Genomic DNA, 24182 nt, shown 5'->3' with positions numbered 1-24182 from the left:
GTAGGCATCACAAACACAAAACACATTTGTTTAATGCATTTTTATTGAAGCCTCCACTGGCATTTAAGTCCATCACAGACACAGTGCACACATAATGAAACCTCAGCTAACCACAAGACAAATTCCTTTTTTTCAAGCAATTCTGAAAATAACTGAAAATCAGGCTGAATATATTACCCAGAATCAAAAGGGAGATGTGGACCACAGTAATAAAAGGATGCCTGGCCATGGTTTTTGTTCTGGCTTTAGGGATAATTTAAAAAGCCACTACCAGAAGACCTGAGAGAGAGTTCAGAGTCTAAAAGTAAATCTGATGAGTAGGACCAAGACCATTAAGAGCTTCATAAACCAATAAAAGGATCTCAAAATGAATCAGAGAGGTAGTCAGTGCAGAGATGAAAAGAAAATCTCAGGAAATCAAAAATAACCTACTGAAAATATTCACAACCAAAGCAGATACATAAAGTGCTTACGTATTATCTAATACCCAAATACAATTGCCCTGAAATGATATTCCATAAAGCAACACTGAAATCAGATCAGGCTTTGTGTTGAACACAACAAATGTGGGCCTATTCTTAAATGGCAAAATATTCTGACCTGCAAAGGCCTGACTGATTATTTCAATGAAAGCTCAGCCCTCAAACCAGTGGCTGTGCCTCATACAGAGAAGCTTCTCAAACCTTTGTTTGGACGGCTTGTTTCGCTTTGGAGAACATTGCCAGATTTCCTGAGATGAAGAGTCTCTCAGCCACGTCTCTCAGCTATGTTTTGCTTCAGAAATATTTCTATCATTGTGGGAAATTGTTTGAGAATATCCTTCCGTGTTTCATCTGTTTTCAAGTAGACGATTACCTTGTTTCCACGGTACTATGCGTCAGTGTTGTTCTCTTCAAAGGAAAAATAGTTGTTCTCTGAGGAGGAGCCTGAGTTCAGAGTTGTCAGACCAAGCTTAGGCATTTTAGGTTATTTAGTATGTAATCTATTGGGCAAGTCATCATTATACTCATACTCCACTGAATATAGGGTTACTTATAGCCTGTGGTTGATGTTGGGGGTTTCCTTTCCTGAACTATGGCATCAGGTAGGCCAATCATCACAGATGGACTGTCTTTCATCTCCAGTCTCTTTGATATCAGTATTTCCAGGGCAGGCAGGAGGGCGCCCTCGTTACAGTTGTCCTCTCCTTGCAGGAAGTCCAGAGCAACCATGAGTGACTTCATGATGGAACAGTAATTCCATCAGAAATTGATCCTGCCTTTCGCTAATGCTTACATCTAAGCAGCATGCCATCGGGGACGGTACTCTGGCCCTTGTCCATAGCCCTGTACACTTTGCAGTAGCACTTCAGAGATTTCTTTAGTTCCAGTATTTGAAAGGAGCCATTTGTCCACGTCAGAGCATGAAATTAGTTTTACCGTGTGAGATGTGCATCTCTGGTGCCCAGGTAGATTTGGAGATTCTACAGGACTGTGCATCCTCCATGCTGTACAGCTAAACTGGGAATTTATTGTGGAGGTCTATGGGCAATGTTGTTAAAATTACCTCCAAAAAATTCTAATTGTTAATTCATACAGTTATAAGAACGTTTTGGGAATGTTATTGGAATGTTTGTGTCAGCTGGGACATTGTTTGCAGTATATAATCAGCTGAAATGTAGCTGCAGACTGACTTTGTAGATGATGGTTGAATCAATGATTCGGTGTCAGTTATGGCTGCAAATCAAACAATAATTCACTAAAATGGATGACTGGCAGTAAAAGTTAAGAAATACCAATAATGTATGAAAGATGTGGGATATACGAAGGTTTAAATGAAGTACTTGTCTTAAGGTAAAAATGAAAAGATAATAGTTGAAAAGAGTATGAACAGGGATGGATGAAGGAGCAGTGTAAGCTTGGAGATGGGAGATACTGTAACCTGCCAAGCTGACTTAATTTTGTCTGATGGCATATGAAGAGTTGGAAAAGTGGGAAAAGGTGTAATTAGTATGAATGGGGCTGAAAAGTTGACTCAAACCCATAATGTCCAAGAGATGTGGAGCATGAAAGCTGAAAGTATAAATGAGCAGACTTGAAAAATTAGAGCTGTACCCAACTCATTAGGTTAGCATTGTATCCATGGCCCCATTTTTGATGCACAACGAAAAATTTTATACAAACCTCAGTCAGGATAAAGTGACATCATTTGTCTGACAACTGATGTTAGGATGTGCTTTTTGTCTTCTCTCAGTGTTTTTCTCTCTCCCCCTTTTCCCTACTGTTATTTGTCTGTTTGTCTGTCTCCCCTGTCTGTCTGACACTGGGCTGTCTTCATGCTCTGCTGGCCCTGTCTGATTACCTGCACACCTGAGGTGTGTTAGAGCCTTAATGCCGGCAGTATTTAGGAGAGGCTTTCTGGATTTGTGGCTGCCAGTTTGTCCTGATCTCAACCGTATGGTCATCCTATCTTCCATGTGAGTTCTTGAGAAAAGGAAAACTTTGAAAGTCCTACTTCTAAGATTTTGTCCAGTTTTTTTCCTATGCATTATTTCTGTTGTATTTTTGGACTCCATACTTATCTGTGCTGTCAGTCTTCAGCCCCTGCTCGGTGTGCCTCTCAGCCTCAGTTCTCCAGTATAGTTTCTTTGCTATTTCCACTCTGTTTGAGTGTGTTTTTGGTTCTCCCTTTGTCATAAATTGAATTGTTTGTGTCTGGCAATTGTCTTTGTATTGGTCTGCTAATTTGAGACCTGAAATGACTACTTAAGGCTAAGCTATAACAGCTGACATTCTTATGTTTAAAAGAAAAATGAATATTTGCTTATATGCCTTTTTGCCAAGAGTTAGGTGAGGTGTTCAATACCGCTCTCATATCTGTAGAGTGAATAAGAAGCTACAGGCAGCAGCCAGTTAGCTTAGCATACATACTGGAAAGAGGGCAACATGCTAGCCTGTTTGTCCATGATGTTGTGCATGGACTCTAGTTAACTGCATTTCCTGTTTTATTTTGTAGTAAGTCTGCTTCATGCAACCTGTATTTTCCTGTCATTGTTCAGTTTCCTGCCAGTTTTATCATCACCTGTTCTCCATTATCCAATCAGTCCTTCCAGTACTTATAGTTCTAGCGATCCACCACCTGTTTGCCAGCTTGTCTTCTCCCTGCAGATTAGAGTTCCAGCCTTGATTATTCCCGTTCTTATTTAGTTGAGTTTTGTCTCTTGTCTGGTGTTTATATTTGGATTATTGCCCAGCTGACTTTCTGTTTTGTCTATTATCTCAACTTAATTAAACTTTTGAAATTTTTGGACTTGGGTTTTGCATGATCCTTGCACCTCTGTCTCACACTGGTTTGCAGTGGCAAAGACAGAGTGAAGGAAGTGGTATTTCTTCAGAAAAACTTGCCATTTTAACATCCAAGGAATGTTGCGTAGAAATTTTCAATGTTCCCAGAACATTTTGGGAACCAAATTTTGCTAGCTGGGTCTCTCTCTCTCTTTTCTTTTATACTGTTCCTCTCAGGCGATTCTAGCTGTAGTTCAGGTGTACTTTGGTCTGATAGCATGGCTACCAGTTTGGTTTGCTTTGCTGGGGTTGGTGTGGAATTTGAGAAGCTGGCATGGCATCATGCTGTCAAACCTGTGCTGGCAGTAAAGTGTTCAGGGGAGGAGGGAAGTTTAGCAGTTGGGAGAGGTGGTGGGCTGCAGCAGTGTGAGAGCTGCCTTTGTAATCTATGTAATATGGCTAAAGTTAGTGATGTAGTTGAGACAGGTGTAGTCATTCAGGACACATTCACTTCAGTTCTCCCACAGGTTAATCCAACTAAAGAGAACCATCTCCAGCTCTCCTGCATTCATTAAAAACGAAGTGCTGGAAAAAGATTTGGGCTGGCACGGACAGAGCGTCTCCCTGATAAAAATGGTTTCTCTGAGCTGCAGGTTCCCCCTGCTCAAACATGTAGTATGTCACTGTAGACAGGTCTTCATGGTCCTCTAAGGCAATACTTTCTAAGCTGTCCCTGGGTCATAAAAGTCAGAGCCAAATGATTAAAATCCAGCCTTAGTTGCTTTGGAGTGCCTTGAATGGCTTAAGATGTGTCCAGGTCTATGGCAGTGAGCTTCGTGTAGACATATTGCTTGTTCATAATGCTTTGAAAGGTTAGAATTATGTTTTTTTTTTTTTTTTTTTTTTTTTGCAGTGAATAGAAGCAACAAGTTACATTTTACTAAAATATTCTTAATAATAGAAGTAGGAGAAACACTGCAAAGTGAGGTTAATAACCCATATTTCAGGTCAGATATTCATATTTAAGTAAATACAAAAAAGTGCTACAATTTAGCAACAAACATCCCAATATAAAGTTGTTTTTCAATGAACATGTTAGATAAATAAATAAATTACAAGAGGGGACAGAAGGTTATGAAATTTCCCACAAGTCAACAACTCAATACACATTTCTTAAAGGTGGCTGACATGCTAGCATCTCAATTTCTGTTGAACAGAGCTGAGTAAACTTAAACAAGATCACTGTGTTCCCTGCTGCTTTCTGTTGTTTATTAACCTTATTTTGTTTTCAAACACATTCAGGGCAATGAACATGACATACCAAACAACAAAAAAGACAAACAGGTCAAGAGCAAAAGTGGGCTATTATTTTGGTGTAAACGAGACTTAACTGACAGTGTGTTTTTGTGTTCCTACTGTATGGCAATACCAGGTGACACCTACTGGGACTGCATCTCTTCTTGGCCTACCTGTCCAATTTTTTTTAAGCTCTCTCTTACTGTCCTGGTTCCTCCTCTGTCACAGGCTCCAGTGAACAACTTGGAAAGGGGCTTCTCTGCATCCTTCTGGGTAATTCCTTGAGTTAATGCATTCCTCTTTAGTGCCCCTAAAAATAAATCACAAGACCCAACTTAGTTGCTGTAGCTTGATTTTTACATTATGAAACTATTGTGACAGACAGTCAAAACTGACATTCATTCAAAAGTTTGTAACCGCTGCAAAGTTTTTATCGGACAAGTAAAGTCTGATGGGTTGGCCAGCATAATTGTTTGATCTAAATCCTATTGAGCATTTGTGTAAAAAGTGATTATTAGGTGTATGAGAAGTGTCCTACTACCCAATCACAGTATGACAAGTAATTCATGAAACTGGGTAAGATTTCAACTGATCTACAGAGACCTAATGAACCTGATAGTTAGAATGCCCAAGGTCTGTAAAAATGTCCTCATTAAACACTTTGATCAAGAGAGTATTTGAAGAATAGAGCAATTAATACTTGTGTGATACGTTTAAAGAACATTAGTAAATTTTAGCATCTCATAAAAATCATCCCGAGGCATTAAAGAATGTCTGTAAATTCCAAGAAAGGTTATGGTTACACCCTTTGTCTCCCCCAACATCCCATAAATCGAGGATATGAACCAATTCTTACAAACAGACCACACAATTACCCTGCATTCTCAATATATCACCACAAGAAATTACATTTAAAATTGGTAATTACAGAACATGATCCAGTAACTATGTAACCTTAGATATTCCACATGCTCTAATGTTGGCAGAACTTGTTTCAGCTAATATGCTCCCTTTAAATTGAATGAACTGCAAGCTGCCCTAAAACTTGAGACATTCATCTTGGCAATTTTAAATCTCTGTTTTCTGATGTTTACTATAATTGTTGTGTTTTTGCTAATTCCTTTTTATATCTTGTTTTTTTTGTTGTGTTGTGTGACTGCTGATTAAGAATGTTTCTTGTTCTCAGGTCTCCCTTGTAAAAGAGACCTTAAAATAAGGTACAAGAAGTCAAAGTCTAAGTCAAACCATGCATTTGGTGAATCATTACACTCCTAATTACTTGAAATAGAAATAGTAGTCTTTCACATTATTGAAACGTTTTGATGAATTTCATGCTACCTTGATGGAGAAAAGTATTAGGTTCCCTATAAAAACCTAAAAGGTTAGCAGTAATTACAAACTTTTACATGTACAACTTTTTCAAGTATAGGTAGGGGTATCATAAATTGCCTAATAACACAAAGCTAAAAAAAAAAAAAAATAATAATAAAAAAATCACCAAGTTGTAGCACAGAATAACAAAGTTCAAGAGCCACCATCAGAAGAAACATGAATGGTGCATGATGGCAATATGGAAAACTACAAACAGTGGCTTCTGCTCAGTTTTGTTGTGCCCTCTTTTCACCAGCTAAGCCAGCTGTAAGCCTCAGCGTGCATCTACTTCATTAGATCAGATATAGAAAAGTGAAAAAAGATGTTTGTGCCAGTTGAAAAATCAAACAATTATTACATCCCCAATGAAGTTTACGGTCCATTCCAGAGCTACGTTCAATTTTGGACAGTCCAAAATGTGAAATTATCATTCATCTCACATGTGTCAGCCATGACAGGCAGGACATTTTTAGTGATCGTGCTGGCTGAAAATAATTCTGTAAAACTGTCAGATTTTTTTCATACAGTTGGACCCTACTGCAATTATACTATGACAAAACTGTTAAAATATGCAAAATCTGCCTTGAAGTATTGTGAAGGAAACTATAAAATTCCACTGTGGACAGTACCAGGTTTAAGTAATTTTTCATTACCTTCTATGTCGTTTCTTTGGAACATCATTGTCTGTTTGAAGATCAGATGTAACCTCTGCTCGTGCAAGTTTACGTCGAGCATCCCCATATGTATCTTAAAGACAAAAAAGTATAGATTAATCTAAATCTCATACAGCTTCAGACTTATACCACACCCCCAAAATCTGATTTGTACCTGCATGTCCAATTACATGCACACTGCATGTCCTCCATGAAGCATCTGTCTGGAGTTGCTGCTTAACTGCCTTAGTGATGTTAAGACTTAGGCCTGAGGGCCAAAAACAGTCCGTCTTGTCTTCATCAGTAAACCAACACGATGGGATAATATCCACTAGAGTCTTTCCTTCTCTTGATTCTTCATCTCTGAACTCCACAACACTGAAGAGGGCCATGCTGCATTGTTCATAAGGTCAATCACTCGTCATGTAACTGTGGAAAAGCCACACATCCCTCTAGCATAGGAAGCAGTATGAGTTTTTTTTGTTAAGGCAGTCACAGGCGCAGCATGAAGCTGGTCAGAGAGTTGTATCACTGTTCTGATCCCCACACAAGATGAATCAATAGGGTAATTGTAAAAGCATCCTTGTCTCTCATAAAACTGACACACAGTGTACACGGCTCCTAATAACACCTCTAGAGTATTCCTCACAACAGCAACTCTGCCCTCAACATCTAGGCAGTTGTTGCCTTTAGAGCAGGAAATAATATTTTTCTCATGTCTGTACTTCCTGTACTGCATACGAGCAGGGAACTCTGGGAGAGTTGGACCATTGAGATGTGGTTGTTGAAGCTTATTCCTCATTTCCTTTCCATCATCAAATGGGATAGGTTTTTACCTAAATGGCGTACAACTTGTTGAAGAGGATTTTGTGGCCTTCTTACCAGCCGTTTTAATGTGCCGAGATAATTTTCAAATGGGAAACATGAAACACTTTCTAGGGCACCAAACTTTCTTGCATCACCAGCCGGGTGTATAAGACTGTGGGTGTTGTACACAAGGTGCTCTGATCCATATATCCTAACAAAGTTAGTCACATAACATTTCAATAGTTTGTCTGCATAGTCACAGTATTCAGAACACAAGGCTTGGCTGAGAAGAATTCTCATTGCTATTGACAGTAGCATAAAGTTCTTATACTGTCATGTAGGTAGGCGTCCTTGTAGAACCACAGGGCCTGTACACAACAGAAATTGTCTGAATTCAGTGGCCTTCCACTGATTGTATTCCATAAGTGACCGTGGTTTTCGAGAAAAAATCCTTGGGAGATGTTCTCTAATGGATTTCAAATGGCCAGAGATAACAGTGATGGTGGCTGCAGAAACCCGACACCGTAAAGGTCCTTTGATCCACAGCCTTACAAGTTTTCTCACATTTCCTATTCAAACTAAATGCATGTAATCAAGTACAAAGCTCGACACCATCCCAATGCCAAGCTCTTGTAGGGGTGAAACACCATGATGATGTGTGTGTGTGTGTACTGTAGAGACAGCACCATTAGGATAAAATTAGACAGTTGACAAAGGGTCTTTGTTTTCTTTCATAGTACATCATGTTGGTCAAAGTGAAATTTGGAGAAATTCAGAAGTATGTCAAAGTGGCAGGTTGGTATCACTTTTCATATATCTCAAACATTTCATACCTAGAATGTTTGCGTAAACTGACCAGTTGCTATAATACCTGTTCAAATTAATCAAAGCTAGGTCTTCCACTCCAGACTGAGATGCACTTGACAGATGAATCAGGGACAGAAGTGGATGCAGATGTGTTTGAGGAGCTTTTGCAAGCAGGCAACCCTTTTGTTAGGCTGTCCACAGAAAAGTCAACAGGTGAGACGTGGCCAAACTAGGTTTATATCGTTACATTTGAAATGTGGGCAGCTGGGATGTTCTTTATCATTGTGCATTATTCAGGTTTCAGGATTCATTGCAGTAGAGACATTGCTCTGACTAATACTGTTGACAGTGTGGGCACTCAAAATGAAGTTGGTGAGCCCTCAACTTCAGGCAGACAGTACAGACGCTCCAACAACCACCCACCTCTCTATTGTAAGGAGCATCTGGTATTGCTGAGAGCACATTCCAAGAAATGGTAGGGTCCATGGAGGAACTTGTAAAGGACATTCACAGGCAAACATGTCTTTAAATACCTTGTCAACCAGAAGTGTCTGCCTTTAGAATCGTTGTCACAGAGGATCAAAGTTTGAACTATGGCTATACTGAGAAAAAAATAGGCCAAGTGAGCTGAAAATGGACGAGGCTAGCAAGGATCTTGGACTAAATGCTATTCAGTCATTGTGTGTTGTGAAAAATGCTTTTATTCTTTTGGCGATGTGGAAAGAAGTAACAGTTACTGTAACCTCCTCTTCAGATTGTGAATATTGTAACTACTGGTATGACATACTATTTGAAACACTTGATTCATGACCACCACAAGCTGTTCAGATCATTGTTTCTTCAGAAAAGATTGATTCCAAAGCATAATTTTATGATACATCATCGGAGACAGCCAGCACACCACTAGGAGAATTTTAATTTAAGCCATTTGAGTGTGGTCCAGTGAAGAACGAAATCATTGATAGCTTGGAGGGAGGTGAGATTGTAAGTGCTCTGCGTACTGTGAAGTAGCAATAATTAACCGGGTGACGAACTATAGAACAGAATATCAGATTGGTTTGTTTTATTTGTGTCGAAGAAATATGGAAATTCCTATTTTCAGAAAGATCAACATCATTCTAAATGATGATGAAGCTTTCATTTGGAGTGGACACTGGACTTTGATAATCACTTCGATGCATATTGTGTCGAGGAGAGAGCAGATTCATTCTCTGTTTGGTTGATTAAGGAGTTGATTTATTACAGACTCTGTAACAAACAATTTCCTAATAAGATGGATGAAAAAGCATACATTGTGCCACATTGTCATATTGTCTGACCTTTGTTGTGATTCTGTTGGTGGGGCGTTACAAGTCAATACAAGTCAATTCAAACTTCAGGCCCTATTATTGTTATTTATCTGTCTATCTATTGTTTCTAGAAAAATGGGGATTATTAATTGACTCACAGTAGTATTTTTAAAATGGAAATCAATGGGGATAAAAGGGTTAAATATCGAGTTACATATCACACTGTCTGTAGCGTTCATATAGTTTTAAGTCTATTTAGTATAAAAAAAACTGATGGTGTTAACTTTTGACCTTAGACACTTAGACACAACACTTACGTGTGTTTAAGTTTAACTATTGAGAGTGTCACTCCAACTCTGTCAGAGTGTAAAGTATTTAACACTTTCAAAAGTGTTGTTTACCTCGATACGGAGTGGACCAATGTAGACACATTCAAAGTGCTGAATTTAACGCCATTAGAGTTGAATTAACACTGTTTTTTGCTGTGCAGAAAAGAGACCAGCCATTCTCATGCTCCATGTTAAATCAATCATTTACACACAAAACAGCACTGGGCCCAAAAAAAAGAAGACAGACACAGAAGGACTGGTTAATCATTTGACTTGCATATTGAGCTGTGAGGCACAATCTGTAACCATGGTGAAGTCCTGAAACAACCTTTTGTTTCTTTAGCAGCAGAAATATGTAGAGTTATGGTTGGTTGATCTCTTCCTCTTTAGCTACACCTATCATATGTCTATTACTCTAAATGTTAGTCGGCTTCAGTGGTGTATAACTCTGGTGTATAAAGTCTGAATGGAGCCATTTGGCATAATGTGGCTTTACTTTGATACTTAAAGAAGCATCAGTTGTTTTGGACAATAGTAGTTAAGCTGCTATAGGATTAGACTGTCGGGGGACCTCCAGAGATACACCGAGCTCCTCTGTCTTTCTGTCCCTCTCCATCTGCACGCTTTCATGTCCTACCACAGCGTGGTACTAACTTAACGCCTTCCCCGAAGTCTCTGTGCTTTGTCGTCTTGCAGGTTCCCATGGACAGTGGCTGAATCTGGATTGTGGATTTCAGCTGCATCTCCTGCCTTGGCCCTGCCTGACATCCACTGTCACTGTTACTGTGACTGCATCTCTCTCTCTCTCTCTCTCTCTCTCTCTCTCTCTCTCTGACTGCATTTCTGTCTATTCTATCTCTCTCTGTCTGTCCCACTCTCTCTCTCTTGCTCTCCCTCTCTGACCCAACTGGTCGAGGCAGATGGCCGCCCACCCAGAGCCTTGGGTTGCCTGAGGTTTCTGCCTGTTAAAAGGAAGTTTTTCCTCGCCACTGGGTCTCTGTAGATAAAAGAGCTCGGCCTGTACCAGCTCTATATGGAAAGTGTCCTGAAACAACTTTTGTTGTGATTTGGTGCTATACAAATAAAATTGAATTGAATTAAAACAAACGCAGATAAAACAGGGGATTTATGTCCAGAGCCGCCAGGAACAATCCTGTGCTGCTAGCAGACAGCAACATTGGCAAAACAGGAGACTGCCCCCTCTGCCAGGAGGGTCAAGGGAAAAGGTGTAGTTTGCACAGAATAAAGACAGAACAACTGAGAGTTCTCAGTAATACAGTTAGGTCTCATCAAGCATTGTCAAAAGGCCTTCCGCACCTTCAGGAAATAGTTTTGCTGAATTGAATCCATTTCATTTTAGCGTTACAAAGCACTTTGATGAGCCACTCCCTGAAACCTCCTGAGACTTCCAGTTGAGGTATATGGCTGTGAGAGAAGCCAGTCATTAAAAATGTGGCTCTTTGGTTTGATTGTGAGTTCTGGGATGCACTCTGGCACAAAATGCTTGACTTGAAGGTAAAAAGGTGGTTGAGGAAGGTAATATTTAGATATTTAGGAATGAGGTAAATTTCTTTCTTATCCATGTAAAGGTCTTCAGTACTGAGCAGTCTCTCCTGTCTCCTGTCCATGAACACTTAATTGTATGCCACAGGGGTATATACTGAGACATTTGGCAGTTCACAGGTTTGTTTTATTTGATTAAAAATCTTCAGGGAGTTTCTGAGAATGAAGTTATCACCAAGTAATTTGTAGGAAGGCTGTGCTCTGGAGAGAGGTTTCTGAAGCTGACATGGATTTGATTTTTAATCAGAGTGGAGAGACAGCAGACCATGACCAGGGGAACGCCATCACTAGAAAGTGAGGCCAAGGCCACCCCTGTTTACATCCTCCTGTAAATCGGCTTTAGAGATGCAAGGGGCTTTATTTGCACAGACAAACTAGAGGATAGCTGAATCCAGTTCCTTAAAGGAAAAACAATGGTAAATAGATGTTGGAAAAGGTGCAAAAACCTTGGCAGTGCAACCATTTTTATAGTATTGATTTGGCCAGTCAATGAGAGGGGAAGGGACATTCCTGGTGTTAAGTAAAAGTTTGTCCACGATGTCCAAGAAGGCTGGGATTTGTCTCTATTAGTGAGACTTGAAGACACTGGATCAGAATAAATCATTTTGACCCAAATCATTTCTGTCTCAAACATACAAAGCCATTTGATCTAATCAAATGGGCTTCAAGATATAAGACGGCAGCTGTGTCCTCTTCATAAACTTACTATAGTGTATTTAACAAATGTCAGTAAACATGAATCTACCAGGAATAAAGTCTGGTCTGATCAGGATGTACAATTGTTGAGATATGATTAATATTGATTGAGTCATTATCTTCTGATTGACTTACTGACCTGTGAGTTGCTCTCTTCCTTTCCCTTTTTAAAAGCAAATGAATATTTGCTTTGTTGCGTGAGATGAAGAGCCTTCATCGAACATCTTGTAGATTTCACAGCCAAAACCATCTTTTCCGGAGAGGAAATAGCATCCGAAGGATCAGCCATAGAGTCCGGGGCTCGAAGTACCATCTAGTTGGGGAATTTTTAAGTTACCAAAAAAGTTACGATAAACTGCTTTAGTGGCCTTTGCTTTGCTGGAAAGTTTCAAGTTTTTTTTGTAGATGGTTCAGATGAGATAATGTGGCCTTTTAGAATGAGAGACCTCCCCATTGTCACTAATGGTAAGAGGCTCATCTGTGCAGTCTTCAAGAAAGAGATTGTTGAAGTGCCAGTTGTGCTTTTGTTTGAACAGGATATTTTTCAGCTGACATAAGACTGGGCTATGATCAGGTATCAGAACATTATGACAGCTGGAGATGGTAATTCTGGGTACTGTTAGTTAATCCTTGTGCAAAACCTGTGGACATAAGAGTAGAAAGAAAAATCTTTGTCAGTAGGACATTGCAGTCACCAGATATCAGCGATGTTCCCTGTTTTGATTGAATCAATCAAAGTTTGCACTGAGGCAATGGCACGAGACAGCTTGAGAGCCTAAAATAAGTGGTCTGCTGTCACAGAGTCTGAAGGAAATGAAATATTTTTCTGAAAAAGAACGGCAACACCTCTGGCATTGTGAGGAAAAGATGACTGGAAAATTTGGGAAATCCAATTGGCTCTTAGGCTGTGTTGTTCATTTACACTAATCTACATTTAGTGGAGAAAAATGGCACCTGGCTTCACTGACTTGAGATGCAAAAAAACATGACCGCTTTTAATTACATCACCAAGACCCTTCACATTCCATGAGACCAGTATTATTAATACTACTGTGTGCATTACTGTCAGATACTGACATTGTCCCTGAGGCTTCCATGTGAATTCTGTTGGTTTACGCCCTTCTTCTTGTCCATGTACGCCGCCAGTCTTAATATAGTTGTGGTGTGACTGGCCCTCGAGGTCATCCACCTTGAGCTTGAGTGTGTTGTTTTCATTTTTCAGGCTGGACAATGCCTTTTCCGAGGAGCTTATATGATTCTCGTGCTCCAGCACATGCTCCTCATGAGATTCCACCTTCTCCAGAATTTCCTTTTACCACAATTGTGGCCAGATAAGTGTTTGCAGTGTATAGAGTAATCAGGGTGACATTTACGTGATTATAGGCACAACTCTACAGCATTGTTTCACGATCTTTATATGGGTTTGGTGTCTTCTTTATATTTGGAAACTAGACTGCAATTAACATGATTCATGTATGGGTTATAGCTGATAAAAAACAAAGAAATGATCTCTTTTGCATTTATTCCTATGACCTGAAAGTTTTTTTCTGCCTCAAAATGACTTGATTTCATTCATGAGGGATATATGTTCAGATCATAGCTCACCCACTCATTTATACCTGTTGCAATATATTTAAAGGGCCAATGCAATACCAATTTGAGTGAAGACCAAATATTGTTAACCACCTAAAAGCTGGAAGACAATTCAGGAAAACAACTTATACAAAAATGATATGACTCGTATGATTGTCTCCTACTGACGACACTTTGGTTCCTCTGGACGGGCCTAATAAAGCTGCAGCCGGCCTTTCCAGATGAATGGACCTAGATTATTCTCAGTAAGCTGTCATGCATTTCTTGGTCAGGTCATTCTCAAAAGCAAGTGGAATTAAATGAGCTTTCCTGGGGTGTGACATGCTTCTCCAGTGCCTGTGAAAACATTTTTCAAAGTGGAAAAAGAGTTCTTACAATCATTTAACTTAATCTGATGTGCCATGAACTGGCAAAAGTGTGTTGGAAAGCTATCCACGAGTACTTGTTTGAGTTTATCCACCCTGAGGTCATCTGGAATTGGCTTGAAATAGCTTTGCTGAGTGACATTACTTATGCATATGGCTAAGCAAGTTTGCAGATACAGCTTTTCCTCTTAGTTGAGTTAGTGAGCTAGAATGGATGTTTTTTATACTTGATTTTAAACCCAGAACAACAGGTGGTGATCTAGCCAGTTTAAAAGACCTATGTGACATGGAAAATTCTGGATTTGGACTTAACATACCTCACTAGCCCACTAATCTTGGTCAGTAGTACACTCCACTGGGAGGGCTGAATTCCTTGACGGGCCTGGCCCACCGGGGTCCACCCCTGATGCCGAGTCTGGTTGTCTGTTTTTTTGTGCCTGCCAAGTAGCATACAATGGATTTATTGGAGGTTTTTGGTTGTTAACATGGTTGATGAGAGAAGCGGTGAACCAAAACGGTAAATTTACAGGCTGTAAACCAAAACAATGAGCTGAAGCGTCACCCAATTCTTTGTGGGTTCATATCTGACTGGCACCTCTCTCATCGCACACAGTCATTTGAGCTGCTGTTAACATGAAAATGTTGGTCACTGCAGCGTTAAATCCTCTCTAATCCCCTGCATGGCTACCCCTTGTTGCTGTCATCTGTAACTTTGAGATGTTTTAAAAGACTCAACAAGGATTTCACACCTGTAACTGATAATAATAAAACCAATAAACTGTGTTGACTGTATGGCTCTGTGGAACTGAGAAATATCGGACCAGGAAACATTTCAGTGGTCTGGGCATTCAGATGCAGGGAATGTTTAATTATCCAACAATGGTTTTCCAACACACACTTTCCAATTACAAAAAACTGTGTGGAAAAAGATAATTCATCTTTTGTCGTGCCAGGAAGGTGATATCTTTCGCTGACTCAGTACATACAGACAGCATACCTTTAAATAGACTGAACTTTTGAGTCTTGTTCCTAAATAACTGCTGTACACCTTTTTGGCCACTAGAGGGTAAACATGCTGACAAGTTGTACTGGTACTGAGTGGAAGAAAGGAAAATAATGCTTATTAATTATTACCCTTTAATTTCATATTTAGTTGTATGCTTTAGCTTATGACTGGTGTGGTGTGTATTTTGAGTATTTTACCTGATTTTTTTTTTGTGATAATTGTATCATTTTTTTGTCCGTTACTACAATAAAATAAATAAATGCTTTAGTGTGTGCCAGTGGTTTGTGGCAAACATCACATCAAAATTACATTTATGCCAGTTATTTGTCCTTGTAAGTGGCAAAAGTTACAAGAACATTAAAACAAAGAGATTAAACTGTATTTCCAGATTTCTTTATGTTTCATAGTTATGGCAATGTATATGAGTAATGGAATGAAACATCAGTTTAAGAGTAACTCCACACAAGCTCTTGCACGGAGGAAAAGCATTGCTGTGCTGACCTCTGTGGGATGAAAGGTTGAAGTCTGTTGAACCTCCGACCACCCACATGATCAAAGTGTCAGCTGTTGTACCCGAAGATCACACAGTTACTGCCAGTTTTCAGGTGCACAGGTGGGTATGGCATGAAAAGAGGCGCCTCAGTGGTCAAAAGCTGTCATGCATAAAATACTTTGTCAGTCCAAAAAGCATTCCTCTGGCTTGCTTCACTGAAAACAAGCACACTCATTTCTATTGATTAAATAGTGTTTTGCAGTGGTCAATTGATTTCTACGCACTTAACAAAGCCGTAACATGTGAACAAGTTAAGAAACACAGTGTCCAAACAGCAGAGGCACACAGAAAAGATGCAAATGACACAGAACAAGATAACTAACTAAATAAATAATAACCCATAAGTTCTGATACATTTTAATATGTTGATACATAACAGTCTTTAACGTATTGGTTTGTACTGACAAGCAATTCTCCAAAAGTGAGCAAATAAGTTTGTTTGTAAAGCAGAGCTTTGCAAAATCACCTGCTGTTGACTTTGAGAGCATGTCAGTAAGCGTAATGATGATGGTAAGCTTTTGCAGATATGCATTGTAACATCCAGATAAGTGTGACTGTGATCAATGAAGCTCTCCTTCTAAATCAATACTGTCTGCTGTTTCGTTTCTCCCTCTGATCTGGATTCTCTTATTATTTAGAAGTGAAAATGTTTAACACAGTCGAAATGTTGCGGGCCATATATGAAATGATATGGAATGTTCTGCTGTCTATGAAAAATCAATAAACAAACAAAAGGCAACATTTTAAATAATCTCTACACAGCAACATAAGTCAGTTCACAAACTGATCGATGAGATACACTATAGAGAAGAACATCAGTGTCAGTGAGCACGTTATTACTAATATAAAACATTCACTGATGAACCATTAAAACCGAAACATCCACGTCTCAAACTGAGTCATATATATATATGTAAAGGGGGGGTGTGACAGATTTGAAATTGGATGGATCATCCATGTGTAAAAGCTCTTTCCTACAGATGTGCATTCACAAGGAGAAACGTTTGAATTGAATATCACATCTGACCAATTTTTGTCAGCAGGTTCATTTTTCAACCGTTTCCCTTATTGGTCAAGCATGCTGAGATAATGCACAGCTACTGGGGGAGGGGTCTGACTGTGTGGGGCACGCATCCATGAGGAGGGGGGTTGGGTCAAGGCGGTAAAATGTGGACAAATCCGAATGGGTTTGTGTGACAGAGAGAGGCACACACATGCACAAAGGGAAAGCGAGTAGACTAGAAAAACAGAGAAGTCAGAAGAGGGGGAGAAGGAGGAGGGAAACAGAGCTGTTTGTGGACTACTGTGTGACAGAGGAGGCACCTCTTAACGGAAATCTGGACTTCATCATTTTTTTTGCTGAACTAGAGCATAGACCCTACCAAAACAGAAGGGACAAAGAAGAGACGAAGAAGCAACATGAAGGACTTGGTGCAGTCAGTAGAACTCGGGGTCTCTCAGCGGAAAGGAGTTAACGTAACTCGACCCAGAGTTTGGCTAAAGAATGAATTTATTCGTGTGGGACTTGCTGAATCCCTTTGCACATATGTCATGATGGTAAGAAAGAATCCATTATAAAAGGCTACATGCCTTCACAGCATGTGTTGTAATAATGTGCAACTTTAAACTGCCAAAAATGCCTCTTATATCCGTCACTCTGGTGACAAATTTCACTTTTCGAGGCTCCTGGTTCTGTTTTGAACACTGTGACATGCTTATCTCTGACTCCCACATGCCATTAATTATTAATGCCATGTTCTTGACCCTGATAACATGCCCTCTCTACCAAGTACACACACATATGCACAAGTGAGTTCACAGTCACGTGGCAGAGGTCATGAGTGGGGATTGGTGGATTCAAGTGCGTGAACCAGGAAATCTAGTGTTACCAGAGGAATGGTCCGGCAGTGGGCCACATGGACAGGGTTGCAAAAGTCACATGTTATCTGTCAGCTGTTACAATAAAGCCTTTATAGAACCCTGGAAGCAATACATACACACAGGCATGGTGAGCACACGCTGATCACGGCATGGAAATAAGAATGTAATCACACACATGCAGGCAAATGCATTTTGGGTGAAGACTTAAACTTGCTGCGCTTGTATTTGTGAAACCAGACTTGCTCTTAACTTAAATACACACAACGTGAAGAAGGAACCACACGTTTCCTGTTTCCTGAATGAATGGCTGCAGTTGTTCACTCTCAGCTTTGTTTTTTCTGTCTATTTCGCAGAGCCAAGAGTTAAATGAAGGAAAGAAAATACTTCATCTTCTTTTACACTTGTAGATACAGCACCCATAAGTACTGTTAAAATAAAATTAGATTTCTGTACAATTAAATAAAATTATAGTTTAATTTTCTAAACAAAACACCCATTCTGCCCTTACACTGCTTTAATTAACACATCTCAGTCTGTTCACTGAACTTTTTTTTCTTTACTAGTTTACAAGTCCTGTTTGCTGGAATGTTTTCTCTAAATTTAGACTGTCTGGAAGTCTCCCCGTGTAATTTGCTTCTCTTTAATAATCACCTGTGCCTGTGCACGGTTGTGCTTCTCTCTGTGTCCAGGTGTTTGGCCTGGGGTCTGTGGCCCAGGTCGTGACAGGACAGGGAGCATTCGGACAGTACCTCAGCATTAACCTGGGTTTTGGACTGGGTGTTGCTATGGGGGTTCATGTTGGAGGGACGGTCTCAGGTATGAGAGCTACACCCTTGTAAAGCTATATCATCAAGAATCCATGAAAGTCATCACCAATCCCTATCATCCGACATACCTCTCATGCGTCATTTCTCTGCCAGGGGCTCATATGAATGCAGCAGTGTCACTCACAATGTGCGCGTTTGGTCGCCTTGCATGGAAGATGCTGCCTCTGTACGTTTTTGCACAGCTATTGGGGTCATTTCTGGCAGCAGGGACAATTTATGCTGTCTATTATGGTAAGGGCACACTGCATGTTAAAGCACACTCTGCACTGAACACCTGTATTAGTATAGAATCTATACCCATATATCATTGCTGTATTTCTATTGGCAGTCATACATCTAAGAATTACTGTCTTGTCAATGTTGTTACCACATGCAGAGGCCATATATGATTATTGTGGAGGCAACCTGACAGTAACTGGTGTAAAGGCCACAGCTGGTATCTTTGCCACCTATCCTGCACCGTACCTCTCCTTGCTGGCTGGATTTATTGACCAGGTAGCCATGAAACCGGATTAAATGATTCAAGCTTCGAATCACTGTCATCTGACACGCTGTGCACTTACCATTCCCTTGGTTGTTTTACACACGGCTATCTTGACGTGTGCCTCCGTGTGCCAGGTGTTTGGCACAGCTATGCTGCTGCTGTGCCTGATGGCTCTGTCCGACCAGAAGAACAAACCGGCCGCAGCGGGCAGCGAGCCTGTCGCAGTGGGTCTCCTGGTGCTGCTCATTGGCATTTCCCTGGGCAGCAACAGCGGCTACGCCATCAACCCCACCAGAGACATCGCACCCAGAGTCTTCACTGCCATCGCAGGCTGGGGGGCTGATGTGTTCAGGTATACACAGGAAGGATGTGGTGGCTTTTAGGCATGGATTTGCTGTTGCTACGTGTCACTTTAACATGTCACTTTAACTAGAGGGTCAGAACATCTGTTAATTATTAAATGACTCTTGTCATTTTCCCTACACACATTAAGAAGGTGTAAAATGGAAAAATGCTTGTTTTAAACATTCATGCAATTTGCTCATCTTTATGTACTTCTACCGTATGTTTTTTGATCCACCCCTCTGAATCAGTTCACAAATACCTGTCTTTCTCTGTGCAGGTCTGGAAATGGGTGGTGGTGGGTGCCTCTAGTTGCCCCCCCCATTGGAGGAGTATTGGGTGCAGGGCTTTACAAGGCCTTGGTGGAAATGCACCATCCTCCCCTCTCTGAGCAGAGTGAGGGGCTGGTAGAGGAGGAGACCGCTCCTCTGGGGAAACAAGAAAACATCTGTGCTAATGTATGTGTCTGAGAACCCCCACCTTTACAGAGTGTGTCCCTTGTAAAGCTGTGTGGATATCTGCGTGCAGCTGAAACATTCCATGATGATGATGGGTTAAAAGACAGACAAATAACAAATTGCTTCAATAGGGGACAGAAGGACTCTCACAAAAAGAGAGACTGACCCAAACTGAAAATCTGTTTTATGTAATTAAGTTCATCATCAACCTAACTTACTCAACTACAGTCTCTGTGTGACTGAAACACATAAAATCTATGGTTTATTGCTCCTATCCATGCTAGTTACAGTAATGACATTAAAACCAAAAGGAGACAATTTTATGGATGTAAGACGGGCAAAAAACACACTCAATGGATTCTGTTGTATGTTTATAGCATTGAGGCCAGATCAGCCGATAAAACCTTGGAAAACACTAAATATCATTCATTAGAATAATCAACAGGAGAGCACTTATGTACATGAGCTTGGAAACTACAGTTTACAGCAAGTAAACAGAAATCCATATATTGCACTTATATTAACATGCATCTTTTTGAAAATAAAATAGGAAGAGAAAAGAAGAGGCTCCTCACAGCTCGACGGGGCAGCAGCACGATTACAGATGATATACTTTCATGTTCCAACAATCCAGTGCGCAGCAGCCTAAAGCTAGAAGGTGTAAATGTGTCTTGATATGAAGGAACTTCAAAGTACTTGAAATGACATTTTGGATTTAATAGACATTTAATCCTAGATGTCTATTAGGGCCCAATCCCACTGTCCACACTCACTGACTCAGAGACTTTGAGGTGTGTTCCTGTCACGTCCATGAGGGCTTAGGGATGTCCCACTGTCAGATCGTCAAGTGCATGAGGGCTCTCTCTCAGACATTTCAAGCTCTTCCTGCATTTTGTGCAGACTTAGCCTGAGGGGAATTAACAACACTTCATTGCATTTAAAAAAAATGCTGAACATATTTGTTAGTATGATAATCCAGACGATGCCGCTCTTGAATATCTGGTTAATTTCATTATTCTTTATGCAATGTTTTTTATTCAAAAACAGAAATGATCTAAATCCCCTTTTAAGATCTCAGCTTTTCTCCTCGAACTGCTTCCTCCACTTAAATCATTCAGTTTATTAAACAACAAATAAGTAATAAGCTTTTGAAACATTACAGAACATTTTCCCTTAAACCTTTGACTGAATATATGTTAATATAGGTGTATATGTGTACTCTTGTTATGTTCATTTCATGTTTTTCATATGTATTTGTGTCATTTCGATTTGATTTGCACGTGCTGCTATTGTTTACCTGAATGTTTGCGTATTATCCTTTTGTTCATTTAAATAAATCAAAGGTAAACAAAAATGGGAGGAGCAACCACAGGAAAAAGGAAGTTTACATAGAAATGTGTGATGCTGATGTGATATAAATTGGGGGGTTAGGGGGGTGTGGCATTGGGATTGTGCCCATGTCTGCTCAGCAGTATACTTACATTAAAGAGCTCTAAATAAATAAAGCTAAGAAATGTTATTGTCAAAATGCTGGAATGTAGCCTCCTCACATCAGTTCATTAATGGAACGTCATCACGGAAAAATCACTGCTCATTTTTATGTCTGAAGATTACAGAGGAACACAGCATCAACAAGGCACTGCAGTGATGCAATGGCCAGTGAGGAACTTAAGCTACTGAAGCCAAGCTTGATGGTTTATTGCCAATCTTTGATAATGCAACAGGTACCATTTCATGGTTCACATTAGCATGCACCCCGAAGCGCTGAAACATTTGATACTGAAGCTCTGAAGCATCTGTCGAGTAGATACAGCACTTTCCACTGCTGCTCAGTATTGTGGCTCAAATGGTTTCAGTGAGTCATGTGATCAGTTTCTCTCTCTGTAATATATATGCATATTATTGCTGTGGGATACATTCAAAATTTAAATATGTACAACAGCAAACAAAGCCCTGTGACAGTAATATAAACTGATGCAGTGAGAGTCCTTGTTGGTTACAGCAGTGGTGTAATTTTCTACTACGTGTCAGTATTGTTTGTGCCATGTCCGCAGCACATGATCATCTTTTCAAACTTAGCTGCTTTGAATTATTTTTAACACTAGGTGTCACTAGTGAACACTGTTCTCAATGAGGCTTCCAGGAATGAATCTATGGGTGATGCAACTGGCTGGAAAGTGTCAGCGCTGCTTCAGAAAGCCTCATTTCTCCATCACTAACACTTAACTGTGAAAGGTAAACAAAAATGAGTTCCAGGATTATCACAATAGTGTGATAAGACCTAGTGTTTTCAAATGTATGAAAGACCAAACAAATGTTTTGTAATCACCAAAGCCTGGCTGTTGGGTGGGTTTGAGGGGGGGATTGCTCTTATGGCATGAAACCTCTGACATAAAACAAGGTTCAAAACACCTTTTTAGATCAGGAAGACCACTTTAGACCCCTGGTTATGTATCTATTTTGACATGCAGCATTCCAACCTTAGTTTGGGTCAACAGCTCTCGTGGAGCACAGACCTCCACCCAGAGTCAGTCCAAACCAATAACTGAATAGCACACTTCTTCTCTAAGCCATGTTTGTTATATAGACAGGAGAGTGGTTGGTTGGTTGAAGTGTTTCCTGAGATGGAAATGTTCTCACCGCTTTGCCCCAGTGTGTTTTCCCGTGGTGCTTTGGCTCTTGGTAGTGCTTCCTAAGCTGCACTGCGTCGACTGCTTCTTCTTGGGGACAGGTGCCTTGGCTTTGCCTCTAAAGGCCTTTGCAGGATCCAGCTTGTTGAGATGGGAATCTCCAGCATGATCAGCCAAGCTGAGTTCACTGCAGAAAGTCAGTGGCTGATACAGCGATGCCCACTGCTGTAGAAGGAATAGGAGGTAGATAGTTTACAATACTGTTTAGAATTATGTAGTCCATTAGAAACTAAGCACCATAAAATGTCTCAACAATGTAATATTCATTCCCAGGAGTACCTGGCATTCAGTGCATAGAAGTAAAAAAGAAAATATGGAACAGTAGGTGATGACTAAAAGGAACAGTCTGCAACATTCCTGTTTCAGATGATGAGGTAAAACACGTTTTGCAGATGCCATTTAAAACACAACGCATGGTCTTGCAAAGAGAGCTAAGATGCTCTGCTACCTTGGCCTGGGGGCTGGAGCCATATGGGGTGAAGGCATACTGCCACTCAGGCAGACCCAGGTGGGTGATCATCAGTCGGTAGTAAGAGGTGAAGGTTGCAGTCAGAAAATGCCAGCACAGTGAGCGATCGAGGAACCAAATTTCACTCTGCTGGACTACGACACCTGGAAAATACAATGTATTTGTGTATTAATAACCTTTAGTTTAACATTGTTTAGAGAAATCAGAAAAGGTGCACTTTGTAAATACAAACAGGACACCTGGGGTGCAGTTTTTGTAGACGAGGCACACTTTGCCATTACCACCACAGGAATCCAGCTCGAAGATGCGGCTCCGGGAATCAAAGTGGGGTGCAGCAGGAGCGTGCCCCGTCCCTGGCAGAGAGCAGGGATGAATCTTGAATAAATATTTACCAACCAATCAACATTTCATTCATTAGCCTGCTTTCTGCACAGCTGAGCGCACAAACAGACTTAAGCAAACCTGACATGCTGTAATTGCTGACTAAAGCCCACATGAGGACCTGACAGGTGAAGTTTACCGCTCTGCGCGTTGTTCTCCTCCCACTCCAGGTCAGCCAGTGAGGGTGCATTGGGTAGAGAGAATAATGATACTGGTTGGAGCAGTGGACACAGCCTGGCCACACTGTTAATCATCATGCATCCTAAGGGAACACACTCATCTGAAAGACACACACACACACACACACACACACACACACACACACACACACACACACACACACACACACACACACACACACACACTTATGATTGTATCACGGAGCTGAAAAACCTGAAAATAATTGCTAATTATCTGCATTTACCAGTATCATGTAATCTTAACAGTAGCCTTTAATTGGAGTAAATTAAGACTTCTGTGAGAATGGTATCATTACAGGCAGAACTGCAGAGGTCACCTACTGTCTAGTTTAACGCTCCAGGTTAGTGTAAATCCATCGGTTGTCAGATAGAAATCTCGCAGATCCTCTGGCAAAATACACGTGTTTTTCTGAGGAAGAAATAGAGCTGGTTCATATGACAACAGTGTACAAGCAGACCAAGTGTTTATGTCTCCTATGTGCAAAGTGTTTCACCTGTTCCCAGGACAGCAGGCTCCTCTTCTCTGCAGGCTCCCTCTCTACAAAGCGCACATCGACCACACCAGGCATGTTCTCTGGCACAACAGGGACAAATTCATACAATTTATTAGCAGCCCGTAAAGACATCAGTCTGTTTGCTAGCTCGTTAATGTCAGAGCAAAAACCATGATACACACCGAGTATTCGAGTGATACCAAGTGTCAGTCTCTCAGCAATGCCTTTAAATACTAGGCTTTCTTTTATCTCTTCCATTGGGAAGATTGCAATCAGAAATTTGTACAAAACCCTGGAAGCATCCTTTGAGGGTGTCTGTCCCGTATCGTTCACCTCTCTCCCGATAGCTGGCAACACAGACAGGA

General features: G+C 40.5%; 2 protein-coding genes across 2 annotated transcripts; one reads left to right on the top strand and one right to left on the bottom strand.

The window, feature by feature from the left end:
- The first annotated feature begins 16772 nt into the window (after positions 1-16772).
- Positions 16773-19857, top strand: aqp7 (aquaporin 7). The gene is made up of 6 exons (XM_070959050.1): positions 16773-17148; positions 18162-18288; positions 18393-18530; positions 18676-18794; positions 18918-19135; positions 19406-19857. Exons 1-6 carry the CDS (start codon positions 17011-17013, stop codon positions 19593-19595), a joined length of 930 nt encoding a protein of 309 aa, XP_070815151.1. The 5' UTR covers positions 16773-17010; the 3' UTR covers positions 19596-19857.
- tpgs2 (tubulin polyglutamylase complex subunit 2) lies at positions 19751-24176 on the bottom strand. The gene is made up of 7 exons (XM_070959048.1): positions 24000-24176; positions 23818-23897; positions 23645-23732; positions 23263-23403; positions 22982-23095; positions 22722-22885; positions 19751-22438 (listed from the first exon to the last, which is right to left on the bottom strand). Exons 1-7 carry the CDS (start codon positions 24073-24075, stop codon positions 22220-22222), a joined length of 882 nt encoding a protein of 293 aa, XP_070815149.1. The 5' UTR covers positions 24076-24176; the 3' UTR covers positions 19751-22219.
- Positions 24177-24182: the final 6 nt, after the last annotated feature.

Source organism: Chaetodon trifascialis, chromosome 3 (assembly GCF_039877785.1).
Source record: "Chaetodon trifascialis isolate fChaTrf1 chromosome 3, fChaTrf1.hap1, whole genome shotgun sequence".
NCBI lineage: Eukaryota > Metazoa > Chordata > Actinopteri > Chaetodontiformes > Chaetodontidae > Chaetodon > Chaetodon trifascialis.
This window is presented reverse-complemented; position numbering and strand designations above follow the sequence as displayed.